A 14,322-nucleotide genomic window follows, 5' to 3' on the forward strand; every position below is an offset into this window, starting at 1 on the left:
TCTGTGCTTCGATTGTTTTCAGTCTCCTGACTAGTGACTTTGTCCTATAGTGCTAGTGTAGTGATTCTAGTGAAGGAGAGGACATGAAGAAAAGTATAACTTCTGTTTTTTTTGGAAAAACTAAGTATTCATTGGAAGGTCATAAGTTCGAATCCCGATGGAGATAGGCCTACCAATTTTTCTTTGGCTGCTGCAAGATTAAGAAATAAGCATTCACAAGAGCACTGGTAGCACTTTTATCCCCATGATTTCTTATCTGTACCATATATTATGCTGTTAGCAGCTAATTTACCGAGGTTCGGTGATTGTTAATAAACTTAATAGGCCTACCAGTAAAATTGTGTATAAAAATTTGCATCCCTCCCAATGTTCAAAATTGTTAAAAATTTGATAAAATGTAGATTTATCCCCCCCAATCCTCAACTAACTTCGGCACCACTGGGTGAGATCAACCTGATCGATCAAGTTTTTGTGAATTTGTTCAACTGTTCATCCTATGGTTCAAGTGCTCTTGGGTTAATCTGCATTTTAAGTAATTTTTCACCAGTCTGTGGCACGAAAAAGACCTTTTTGCAGTAGCATTAAACATAGGGGTTTTCAGGTAAAACTGTATCAGTTTTGATAGATTTATGTAAATGTTTTATCTATTTTAACAACTTGAGTTCATTTTCGAGAGAATTAACATCAATTTCCTCATCTAGCCTGGTTTAAGTGCCTTCTTTTATAGACAAAGTTGCTACATCCTCTACTCTTGCTGCAGCTAAAATTACTTTTTGTATATCACAAAAAACTGCAGGTTATCTTGGTCAAATCTTTTGCTACCTTTTCAAAAATATTTGGCTTCCAAAAGTAAGTGGGCTAAAAAATAAAGTAGGTGGGACCAGGCCCACGTGGTTCCTCCATCCCTGCTTGAGAAGTTACTGTTATTTTTTTATTCTTTACCAAAGCTTTATCATTGTGATAAAATAGTTGGCCCCGAAATTTTCATGAATGTCAAACGGTACAAGGGCGTCATCGTACGGATGTTTTCATGATCTGGTAACTACGATACAAAACAAATTCAATGCTTGTTATTTATACTGAAAGGCTTGGAAACTGAAGCTTGTATTGGGAAAATTTGGGCATTAGCAATGGATAAAACAGGTATTTTAAATTTATTGTTCCGTTAAATGTGACCATGCTTTCTAAAATTTATGCACATGGAACATTTAAGGGCGGATTAGCCCAATAGCAATTCAGGAATATATCTATCAACTTTTTTGGTAAGCTGGTTTAGATTAGTTTTTGGATGTGGGCAGTCGGTTCTCATTGGCTTTTATATATTTATAATGCTTTGGTAGAGAGTTTGCATAATTTTTAAACTATAGACAAGCAAAACAAAGTAACCTTAGCTAGTTTAACATAATGTACCGGTATTACATACAAAACAAAATATCTAACATAATAACCCAAACGTTTTCGACACGTACATGTATCATCATCAGGAATTAAATCTGCAATATACCGTACATAAAATGAAAAATCGTAAGGTAAATTTGACTTTGCACTAACTGTAAGACACTATGGACTGAAAAGCACAAACTGAACAAATAATACAAGTAAATATATTCATACTGCACATATGTCGGTACATTTTCTGATTCTTACCATTGGCATAACCATCTTACCATGGCATAGCCTAATCATCTGTCACCTTCCTGGTCTTACGATCTAATCTGGTAGACTTTCTTTCAGTGAAAGAAGATAAAAACTCGGATACTGATGCAGAGATGTACTGCTGATGCTTGACTGCTTATTTGATAGGAAGTTACAAAGCATAGGAATCATTTAAAAATTCAATGCCAGGAGTTGCCTAATCAGACAATAGGTTAAGTTCTGCTTTAGAAGATATGGTTAGACTACATGTTCTAAATCACTTGAGTATAAAGTTATTTGTAGTAATCCACAGTAACTAAACTATTTTGTAGTAATTTACAGTAACTGAAGTAATGTGTTTGTATTTTGGTTTGACTTATTAGTTTATGTACGGTAGTCGGTACTACTACTATAGTCTAAATCAGAGGTGACAAACCTGCGGTCTGCGGGCCGCATGCAGCCAGTCAAAGAATTTTGTGCGGCCCGCAAAAAATTTGACAATCGCTCATGCAGACATCTCAAAGCTGTTTTATGCCTTCACTGGTATACCTTTCATTTGCTATTTTCTTAAGTCGTTTCAGGTCGAGGCTGACAGATGAAAATCTTAGTATGCAGTTGAGAGTTGCCACATCGCCTGTTCGACCTAATATTGAACGCTTAGTCAAGCAAAAAATGTTCCAAAAATCCCACTAAGCAAAAAATTTAATGCTTCCAGCCTATGCTATTTTTTAATATTTTAAGCTTCAATGCTGCATTAGATGGCTTCAGCTGTATGATTCGCATGGGCTTTTGTTTGTTGTTTGAAAAAGAAATTTCATTAACTGATTTGCTGTTTTGGAGCATAATGGTCGAAGTATTTAGTTAACTTGAGCAAAAATGATAGAGTCAAAAAAAGAAGAAATCATATTTATATGAAAGCAAACGCTCCGAAAATTAAACTGTCTTCATTATCAGTGCAAGTACTGTTGCTCTATCCTTTTTGCTCAAGTTAATTTGTTTTTATTTTTTGCTGTTGTATGTTTCGATTCTGCGTAAGTTAGGATAATTTTAACTGTGTGGGTTTTATTACTTTCATCTGCCGTTTGTTATCGTACTTTTCATGAATAATATCTTGAGTCGCTTCTAAAGGATTTCATAGTAGGTTACGATTAAAAAGTTGTGTGGCCCGATAACTCATGTGTAATTGACAAAGTGGCCTGCGACCGCAAAAAGGTTTGTCACCCCTGGTCTAAATCTAGGAAATTTTTTATCTGGCCTCTAGTAAACATAGGTTATATAAATTAGCATTTCTGGAAAACTTTGGGAGATCCCAAATTTGTGTTTTACTAGTTTGCGGTAATGAAAATGAACATAATATTGAGTGGCATAACTTTTCTGTGTAGTAGTACCACACTCTGCCAGTTTATGTTCAAAACCCGATACATTCATTGAGTTATAATTGGTATTCATGAAAATACAACCAAAGTGGCCAGTTGCCTTTAGTAAGTTGTAATAAGTAGGCTATCGTACAGAAAAAATACAAACTAAGCAGTACGCACGTTGGCAATTTTTAAAGGTTCGACTTTGGTGACTACTGAGAAATTTTAAGATACCGTACCACAACTATCATGGCCAAGAACAGAGTGTAAAAATAAATGTTACAGCACTCACTTACAAAGACCAACTGCTAATTCTCTGCTATAGTTTCAAAAGTAGGTTATACTTTGAGAGACCATTAGAGAGATTTGAGATACCGTTTCAGTACCTCAAAACACCTTAAAAGAATAATAAAACTGCTCTTTTATGTTACCGTATAGCAAAACATGTATTACTGCATCCGGTCTTTCACTATCACATATAACATCAATTTGATAAAAATCACACTGAAGATATATAATAGAGAACAGACAATTACTTTGCTATCACAGTAGGCTACTAAGTGAATCTTCTATTCCTGTGTATTGTTAGTTTAATATAATCAAAGTAAGTTAACTTTAAGAGTTTTTATTTGCCAACTCAAAGGTTGCTTCAGTGTTTGTGAAAAATCACATATTTTCCTAAGTCTTAACATCGACCTTATATTAGGGTCAAGTTCACAGGAATTGGTCAGTTTTAATATGTTCAAAACATCTTAGGTATACGGTTATACAGCTTATTCCTTTGTGTCCAGGTTATTCTTTATGTTTATGGGATATGTATGCTTGGTGGATGGTCTCAAGAAGGTTTATTTTATATATTAGTTTCATGGAGTAATCTACAATGTATGTTGCTTGGCTTTGCCTGCAATATAAAGTTTTTGTCACAATTGAAGAGCTGCCTTCGTATGTGTCATTATTTCTGCATAAATGGCAGTAGTTGAGCCATTGATGTTTGCTCTTACTACAGTATTCATTTATTTATAGAGCCCGATGCTAACTCCTGTAGGTATTAGTGTGATCAAATAAAAAAAGCTTCATGAGCTGGGTTTCATTTTACTGCTACCGTATATGTTGTAAAAATGGTATGTGCTATTTGTTCAGTGTATCACGGAAGAGAATTGATAAGAGCGGTGGAAAATGGAGATATTAATATGGCTAAAAAATTACTCCGAAATCAACAAGTAAGGTACTAACCAGCCATTGGTTGACTGCACTTACTTACTACCTTTGGTAGAGCTTTTGCCTTGTATTCATTCATTGTTTTATGTTATTGTTGATTTCTATACCCGATTTTTGTGTAATGTTTAGGTCAATTTGCTTAGGACAAAACTTTCTTTAAAATTGATTTTTATTGGCCTGATTTCTTAAACATTTATTCAGATTAATCCAAATTCAAGTAGCCGGGATAATGGAGGGGAGATGAGGTCAGCACTTCATAGAGCCGCCGCGTACGGTCAAGTTGAAATTATTTATGCATTATTGCAGGTATACTTATGAATTATTATGAATTAAACCGAGCTTTGCTTTATATTGTTTTTTTTCAAAGTAACCCATGAATTCCTAATTTATAGTTCCGCAATACTAGTCATGTAATGCAGCAGTGCTTTAATTAAAGCAAGTAGCTGGTGACAGTTTGCGTTTCGCAACTTTTCTTAGGTCTTGTAATATAAATATTAATTTGCTAGATAGAAAATAAAAACAATACTGAAATCAGAGCCAAAAGTATTCTAGAGACAAGTAAAGCCATCGCTGATTTAGATTCATTGCTGACCAGTGTTTTCTTTTTCAACAGGCTGGAGCCGATGCGAACATGAAAAGTTCTGCTAACAGACTGCCGTTGCATGAAGCATGCATTGGTGGCCATCCGAAGGTTGTGGAAGCACTAGGTAATTGGATTATATTTTTCTCTACTCTATGTGTAGCTTAGATGTCACATCCGTTGTTCAATAATCTTAAAAACCAATCTACCTGCAACATACAGTAATTTGCAACATAAAATGAAAAATAAACAAGGATCGTTTGATTTCTTGAAAATCGAAAGATCCACATGAAATAATGTTTATACATTTGATATATTGTCAGTCAGATGCGTAGACCGAATTGATGAACAGGATGTTAATGGTCAAACGCCATGTCATCTTGCGGCACTGAATGGAGAAGCGGACTGCATCAAGATATTGGTGGAACATGGTTAGTGCCGCAGTAATGGGAAATATATTTTGTAAACTTTATCGTAATTGATACGTCGGCGGGGCTGGGTGAACTATTAGGCCAGATTAAGCTCGGGTTTAAGCATCTAAGTAATAGTCAAAACAGAAGAACGATGTTTAAAAACAAAAAAACCACAATGAACAAGAGAACAAGGTGTGAAAACGGTAAGAATGTCTCGTTTTTTAGAGATGTTCGTGAATTCGACCGCATTTGTGGAATTGCGTGGGGCACTAAAGTCCCTATTGATTATGGCATCTGCAGGGCTTACAGTTGATACAAAGCTTACCGAGAATGGTCAATTTGTGATTGGTTTTTGCATGTTAAGCATGCGGTCAAGTCAATGGTTTACTAGCCTTTTATCGTAAAACGGCCTTCAGTAATTCAGTTTGTCTATTATATTACAGGCTGTGAACCCCTGACGGGTGATAAAGAAGGAAGATCCGTCGCACATGTCGCATGCACAAGAGATCAAAGCAAAGTGTTGGAGCTTCTCTTTCATCTGGGTGTTGATATGCAAGTAACAGATAATCGAGGTCGTTATCCACTGCATACAGCAGCTACAAGTGGAGGTGAAAGTTGCACCATCACTAACTTGATCTTTATAATACGCCGATACGCCATAACCTTGTTTAATGTTTATTTAGGCTACTTGGAAGACCTATATCTAACCTATAGCCAGTTGTTTGAAGATTTCAAAATAAGCGTAATGTTGTTCTAAAACTCGCTTGTAGGTTAGGATGTGGAAAAAGGTAGTTAACATAAAATATCGAGTGTTTAGTTCACCAAAAAGTTAATTAAGTTTACACAGCTGATCCCCTGTGTAGGCTATATACTCAGCTTTGTCTCTGTTTGCTCACTTTTCATATCTGTGTTTGTTTAGCTTTTTTCAATTTCTTTGATGACCTTGTTAAACGTGTTTTCAGGTTTGACATCTATCAAGTTACTAATAAATTTTGACGGCGATATTCACGCCAAAGATGCATCTGGCTGCCAACCTCTCCATTATGCAGCTTCACAGAATCACCTCGATTGCTTGAAGTATTTAGCGAAACAAGGTAGGAAAGAGATTTGTTTAGAATGAAAAGTAGATGATTAAAGAAAGCATCACATCCTCTCATACAATCAAAGCAGATGGCCTACTGACAAGCAAAACAAAAATTAACCCAGCAGTTGATGTCTCATGCTGCATCGTTTCCTTATATTTTATGAGGAACAAGCCGAAGCAACAGGCTTCACTTTTTTGTTTGTTTTACTGGTTTATTGTGTTTAAATGTCTTTGGATAGTTTGGCAGCTCACTGATTTGGATATCAGGCTACGTTGTCTGCTGCAATGTAAATGGTGCTTTGATATAATAATTGAAAGTTAAACAAAACTAGGTGCAAAGTTACAAGCACTTGACGGCGTCGGACGGTCACCACTGCATTACGCGGCCAAGCACGGAGCTGCAAACGTATTGCACTGGCTAGCTGAAGCCAAACTGGATGTGAATGTTCAAGATGGTGAGTGCCTAATTTTCTAAGTCTTGAAACAGGTCACAATAGCTTACTGATGAAGCCTGCGTTTTAACTTGGAATTGTGTTGGATCAACTGCGGGGATTCGGTGCAAAATACTGCCAGTGAGTGACATGCAAGGTTTAACGGTAGTGTTTGCAAACCACAAAAACGTGGACAACTCTAGATGCGTTGCAACATGGCCAGTCATTACAATAGGTGATTATTAGATGGTGGTTGTTTTTACTCGATTTGCTCGCACGACAAGTCCTTATCATGTAAAATAATCTGATCCTGTACTTCAGTAAGTTGAAAACCCTACATAGTACATAGAAGCAACAAACTCTGGTTGGCCTTTGCAGCTTTTTATCGCTGTCACGATTTCTTTCTATCTCTTACCAAGAAAGAGACTTGGAAAGGTTCAATGACGTAGTTTAATGGAATATTACCGAAAGGCAGTCAATTAAATGTTGAATAGTTCTACTAGTGAAATGATATATGAAAATTCTTGAAGGACTCTAACGAAGTTCACTCACAGCTTCTTTTGTAACTCTAATTTCGATCTCAATTTATATCAGCACCAACTCTCATCTACTTGTATTCAATTACTTCAACTCTCAATCAACAATAATCTCTGCACCTATTAGTTACCAACTACTACAACAACAATCTACAACTCATAATAGTCATAATTCGTAATTTACGCAAATTACACCACTATTTATAGCTGGTTGTTTGGTCTAGTAACTTCGAGAAGGTTACATAATGTTACATCATAAAAACTCATTGTTCTGTCAAGTTGCACTACACGTAAAGTAAACAAGCAAGTTAAAGAAGCTTCCAAATTTTCAGGTAGGGTAGAATGTTCTAGAAATACGTCACATAATAAAGATTTTGCAATCAGAGGTTACTACAGAACAGTAACGGATAATAACATATAGCATTCCACAATAAAGACAGCACGTTCGGTCAAGATACGAAGCAGCCTGTCGCGAGGCCTTGCACATTGATTGTGACAATCGCGTAAGGCGATGTTGCGTCCCAATAGCTTACTTATTTTTTTCTTTGCGATTAGGCTTATGTGCGTTAATTTATAAAAATCGAAAGAAATAACATCTTTCTGCAGAAGTGGTACTTCAACTAGGCCTAACTGTAAGCTATGTTTTGCAGACAGTGGAGATACACCACTGCATGTTGCAGTAAAAAGTGGAGAAGGAAAATGTGCAAATTGTCTTTTGCAGCACAACGCCGATGGTCAAATAAAAAATAACGCTGGCGATGATCCTGTGCAGTGTGCAAGAAGTTCCGGTCATCCAAGGCTAATGCAGGGTACGGATGGAGTAGGCTACTTGTCGTCTTTGACAATGTGTTCTGTATGTGTCATGCTAGGCCATTGATGTAGAAAACACAACATCGCTGGGTTCCGCTTTTACGATCTAACATTTTTGTTGTTGAGTGGTCTGATGATTCTATCTCTATTTAAAATGCAAAGCACGGCCGTCTACAGTGATGGCTGGTGAGTCCAAGAAATGGGGTTGCTGCGGACGGGCGAAGCCCGGCCTCGTGTCCGCTGATGGCGAATACAACAGCAGGGGGTTTCCCTCAGAAAAAATACATTTGATTTGGTGCATTCTGAGCATATTTTAGCTCTAAATTGTGATAAAAGTTTGAGTAAAACTTGGCGTTTCGCAAATGTGTAGGCTAATATTTTGAAGGGGACAATGAACAAACATGTGAATAACACGTTCTAAATGATAAAACGCTTGCTTTTTTTCATTACTTATTCTACAAAAAAATTTCCCGTGGCCTATGTCACTTTACATTTTAGATACGTTGCTTATTGGATGACATATTAAATTCAAGCAGTTTTTCTCCAAGGATGGGAAGTAGGCTAGACCATGGCCACCTAAAGATATGGCCTGATTTGTCACATTTTGCAGAAATTTCCAGGTTTTTCTAACTTTGGGCAAACGTTTAAATAAATTTTTCTAAAAATTTGATTTTTACGCTTTCTTTATTTTTTTCCCCAGATGACACAATAGGTTTTAACATCCTCACATGTTGAAAAACAAAGAAAATTTGATTTCGAAGATTTTAGTCAGACTGTTAATTTTCAATAACAGTCTGATTTTGCGTTTTTTAACTTACTTTTTCTCATTTGCTACTGCTTCCCCAAGGCAAAAAAAAAGTTTTTTGTCATTAGGAAACCGCAAAAATTAAAAACATCTCAAAAAATGTCAGTCAAGCACTAGCAGTAGCTGTAATCAAAATCTGCAAAATGTGACAAATCAGGCCGCATCTCCAGGTGGCCATGGCTAGACCTATCCAAAAAAGTATCAGTTTTTCTAGTGCCTCTCTTATTTGCGTTCTTCTGTAACTGAGACTACCGTAACCGTATTTCTAATCAGCGAAAATGTAAACTAATTGGTTTAGTATTGCATAACACTTAACAATGCGTAATTTCACAACGTAAAGGCGGATTCACACTGGCGTCGCTATTGCGCCGTTAGCTGCTTTTGATGTTACCACGACGCCAGACACTCATCAACTTTTCACACTGCCTTTTTGCTCGTGTGCTGTTTTAATATAGCACATCGTTTTGCTATTCGTTTGAATTGGCAATTCAAGAAAACTCGCGGCTCTCCGAAGTCACAAACGAGTGTCTCTTTTGTTGTAACCAGGGCCTCCAAGAGCCCTGCCGGGCCCCGGTGCAGATCATGCTGCCGGGCCCCCCAGCGCAACATGTCGCGTGATATCTCACAAATCACAAGCAAAATTTGCGGTGCGCGTTAATCCACAAGGCCAATGCATACATGGTGTTCCGTACAGTGTTTTTATTTTAAAACCAGACCTATTTAAAAATACTACAAAGAATACATTAGGTTAAAGTATTACCACTCCACTATTTCACAAAGAATGCAGTATTGTAGTGGTGTTTATGACTTTAAATTCACAGATACACACTAGTTATACAAAGATAAAAGGCTGTGGCTATAGTTATATAACTATAGTATATAACTATAGCCTCAATAGCGTTGCCAGATAAGGAATTCTGTTTTAATTTGAGGAAACGTTTATAGCTGTTGAAAACAAAAACTTGTATTTTGGAAAAAATGTTTAGTCATGGTCAAAGATCAAAACCCTAACCTTATTCCTAACTCTAACCCTTACCCCTTCCTAACTTTAATCCTAACTCTGGCAACACCTGATTGTAACCATGGCAAAAAGTGGGTAAAAATAGCCACTTTGAAGATAAAAATGGCAACACTATCCGGCATGGCTGACATACAAGTAGCATTGCATATGTGTGCATACACCTTTACATTAACATACCATACAATATCATTTCTGACCTTAAAATCAGCAGAGACTAGGAGACCAAACTTGGATGAATGCATTGCTATTGTTCATGACATCAAGAAATACCAACTTTATTTCAGGATCAATAGGCAGCTTCTTATTTTTACTCCTTTAGTTTTCTTTGCTTGTTTGAGTGAAACTGCATTCACGCATGATTGAGGGTCACTTTCTCTTCATTTCTACAGCAAGTGGTCAGGAGAAACCAAAGTTGAATATATTTCTATTTTTAAGTCCTATCAATATAAATGCACCTACATCTATCACTATACTATGTATCGAGACCTTTACAAATACCCTGCATAATGACAGAATGGCTGTTTTGAGTCAATATTGACACTGTTCCTGAAATTCAAGAGTAAGATTGGCTTGGCCTGGCTGGAGAAGACTGCTAAAAAATAAATAGTGAAAACAAACAAAAAGGAAAACTTCTTCGAAACAAATGTTTGTTTATATACTAATCATTAGCTTTGAAAATCAACACCTTTCTGCAGTGCTGGAAAAAGTAAGCTGCATTGCAATTAGGACACTTCTGATTCTGTCTATAGTTGAAAGAAACTGCACTTCAACAGAAGTAAAGATCTATGATTTTTACTCAAAAAATCACACTTCCACTAATCTTTTAACTTTTTTTCGAATTTTGTTAGACTGTTATGACATTTGGCCCTGCTACAAGGACAAAATTATTTTCTTGCATTGCCTCCATGAAACTTGCTTGCATTCCAATATAGCAAAATCATTCAACAAGTCCTAAAAACTCAAAAATACTGTAACTGTCTCAGGCTATATTAGACAAGTTCCATAATTTCAGTACATGTAATTAGTATCATATCCAAAACAAAAAATACTTGAGCATTTCTGTACTGAAAAAGTGACAGTAACGACTTCTTGCTAAGTATTTTAACAATATTTCAAAACTTTTTACTATTTTCTGAACTCTTAAAATATCACGCTAAACAAGATTATATATACAACTAAAATTGTACCAGTTCAACATGATCAGCCTACACATAACAGTCACTGCTTGCTTGTGTCATAATTGACAAGACGTCAGCAAATGCATAGAATACCTTCTGTATGACTGTAACCTAACCTGATCAATCAATTGCTTATTAAAACATGCCGTACACGTACCCAAATATTCACAATAAAACACCCAGACTAACACTGAAATAAACTAAAATATTCATTCATACCCATGAGGGGGCCCAATCGAAATATGAAAATACCGCTAATATAAAAAAAATAGGCTATATTATGCAAAATCGACCTGAGCACGCAAATTTAAACATTTTGTCGGGCCCTTTGAACTAAAAAAACTGAAAATGCTGTAGTTTTGAAAAAGGGCATACCCATGAGGGGGCCCAATTAAAATATGAAACCATAACCGGTAATATAAAAAACAATAATTTATGCAAAATCGACCTGAGCACGCAAATTTTAACATTTTGTCGGGCCCCCTGAACTCAAAACATTAAAAATTCTGTAGTTTTAAAAAAGGGCATACCCATGAGGGGGCCCTATCAACATAGGCCTACGGCTACGGAACTAATATAAAAACAATATTTTATGCAAAATCGTTGAAATCAACTTTAACGCGTGAATTTAGATATTTTGTCGGGCCCCCTTGAACTCACCGGGCCCCGGTGCAATGCACCGGTTGTCCCCCCCTCTTGTGGGCCCTGGTTGTAACCTTGCGCAAAATATTTTACAGCACGCAGATTTTCCAAATATAATTTACACTTATATCAGTCAGCAATTCTGTGAACATAAAATACATTTTGGGCAGAAGAAGCGCTAAGATATTTGAGAAATTTTTTATGAAAACTTTCATGGGAGTGCTGCAGCACCGCAGCACACACTAGCGAGCCGCTCCTGGCTGTCTTTTTTAATTCGATCGTTCAAACGTGACCTCCTACTGGAAAACCATTTGCTGTCACTGGTTCGCAAGTAGGCTAAAATCTAAAATAAATCTTACTTTCGTTTCCAGACGTAATTGACAACAAAGTTTGCTGCCGTCTTTGCGAAAAGCAATATCATGTATTCAGCTGGGAGAGCAAGAACCAACCAAACAATGTGAAGCGTTTTTTGAATAATACTTCACCGGGCTACAAACTTCCACAAACGCAACTGAAGTGAGTGACGCGCGACAATATGTTCCAGCTTTTGTGACGTCAAAAAATCGTATATTTGTTTCATGGTTTGCAGGTCCACCAGAGGCCCAACTTTTTTGGAAAAAAATCGTCAGAAAAGAGACAAGATTCTTTTACAAAAAGCAAAACGAGAACAAACCGCTGTGCTGCCTGACAGACATTTGGCGACAAAGTATTATGGGAACTATCCAAAAGAACTGGAGCAAGACAAACATTAACATGCCATCGCAAATATTTTATTCTGATACAATCGTACAAATTTTAAAATAAAAACTATATTTTTTTTAAAATGCTGATTCAAGATTGACCTGAACACAAGGTTTAGCAAACGATTGTTTAAGTACAGTAAATATCGTTAACGTGTTTCGTTTAAGTGGAAACGAAACAATTTAGAAACAAAAGTTCATTGCCATCACTACAATCTAATAATAACCGTTCAGTTTCCTATCCTTAGCCACATACTGGTCAGAACGAAGTTTTTCTTTGTCGGGTCATTCAAACCATATGTACAGTGTTAATTAAAACAATACTTTAAAGTTGATTACGGTACTTTAAATCTTGTGTTTACTATAGACTCTATGGTGTCATGGGATAAACGAAGTTCCTGGATTAAGTTGATGTGGTTCGTAAATATAGGCTGTGATTTGCAAGCTACTCTTGTGAGGAATTGCACCAGGGACCTCGTTCATTGGCAGATTAAAAATCAACACAACTGCGTACAACGCATGTGCACGACAGTGTTTTAGAAGGGTGCTCGTAGGCAGTGATACCACATACTGCGGTATTCAACTATCCATGTGCAATAGGGTGGGTCGAAATTTGGATTTTTTCTCCGATTTCATTGCTACAAACTTTTTTTCTTGCAAATAGTCATAAAACGACATTCCTGAAAATTTGAGCTTGATCGGACATCCTCTTCATTTCTAAAAATCGTGATTTATAAAGGTACCTGAAGCGATTTTTTCGAGGCTTGAAAATGCATTGTTTTTAATAGGGAGTTGTTTTCACGAGATTTGAAAACGTCATAACTTACTTAATTCTTATTGTAAAAAGATGATTTATGCGTCAGCGGATTCAATATAATTAGGAGAATCCAATTCATTGTGTACTGACTCCGAAAAATGATGACGTCATCAACGACGTCATTAAACAGTAATTTGGAAATAGCGATAAAATTGATAACCCTACATGCTTCATTTCCAAGTTATTTGATAATGAATTGATGTACTTTCTAAACATAAACATCATGCTGGTACTTGATGACGTAATTGATGACGTCACCTACTTTATTAAGATGAAACTGTTAAGATAGCATCAAGAACAGGTGGCAAGATTTTTGTTCGCGAAGAACTCTACAGTGTTGTTCAGAAACCTGGAAATCAGTATTTAACTGTTGTCAGTCCAATATCAGGAACAGCTGAAGATATTACAAATGCTCTCATGGACTGTATCAAAAAATATAATATGGTGCATTGTGTCAAAGTAGTTGGGTGTGATTCCGTGAATGTAAACACTGGATTTAAATCAGGTGTGATAACCGGACTGGAACAACGCCTTGGTCATCGTGTGAGTTGGTTTATATGCATGTTGCACAGTTGCAGCCAATGAGTTACCCCTTCGACACGTCTTCGCTACATTAGATAGACCTACCAGTGGTGACAGACCATTTAAAGGGCCAATAGGGAAGCTTCTAAGTAGAGTTGAATTTGAAGAAGTCAACTCATTATTTGTGCCTGTGAATATGGGGCCAGGAAATCGTTTGCTACCGGAGCACATAGTAAAAGATCTATCGACTGATCAAAGGTATCTGTACGAGATTACCAATGCCATTAGGAATGACTATGTTTCATCTAAACTGATGTACGCAAAGATTGGTCTGTTAAATCATACGTGGTGGTTAACTTTCGCTTCACGTTGCTACAAACTATACATCAGTGATCACAAATTGCCAAGTAACGTTGCAGAAAACTTGAAAATAATTGTTGCGCGTAATATAGTCATTAAATATGCCCCATGTTGGTTCAATATAAAATGTGAACCATTGTACAAAGACGGATCAAAGCATATCCTTAAATCA

At 36.6% G+C, this 14,322-nt stretch overlaps 1 protein-coding gene across 2 annotated transcripts; it reads left to right on the forward strand.

The window, feature by feature from the left end:
* Positions 1 to 1,018: 1,018 nt before the first annotated feature.
* LOC145780372 (uncharacterized) lies at positions 1,019 to 13,157 on the forward strand. 2 transcript variants are annotated; one of them, XM_082592072.1, is made up of 11 exons: positions 1,019 to 1,143; positions 4,134 to 4,213; positions 4,413 to 4,517; positions 4,825 to 4,918; positions 5,115 to 5,222; positions 5,648 to 5,812; positions 6,167 to 6,298; positions 6,621 to 6,743; positions 7,906 to 8,064; positions 12,083 to 12,227; positions 12,301 to 13,157. In XM_082592072.1, exons 1-11 carry the CDS (start codon positions 1,131 to 1,133, stop codon positions 12,461 to 12,463), a joined length of 1,287 nt encoding a protein of 428 aa, XP_082448198.1. In that variant the 5' UTR covers positions 1,019 to 1,130; the 3' UTR covers positions 12,464 to 13,157. The 2 variants fall into 2 exon arrangements, with proteins under 2 accessions (XP_082448198.1, XP_082448199.1); XM_082592073.1 differs by having other exon boundaries at positions 1,097 to 1,143; positions 4,134 to 4,218.
* The last annotated feature ends 1,165 nt before the right edge of the window (positions 13,158 to 14,322 follow it).

The sequence above is a fragment of the Aplidium turbinatum genome, chromosome 11 (assembly GCF_918807975.1).
Source record: "Aplidium turbinatum chromosome 11, kaAplTurb1.1, whole genome shotgun sequence".
NCBI lineage: Eukaryota > Metazoa > Chordata > Ascidiacea > Aplousobranchia > Polyclinidae > Aplidium > Aplidium turbinatum.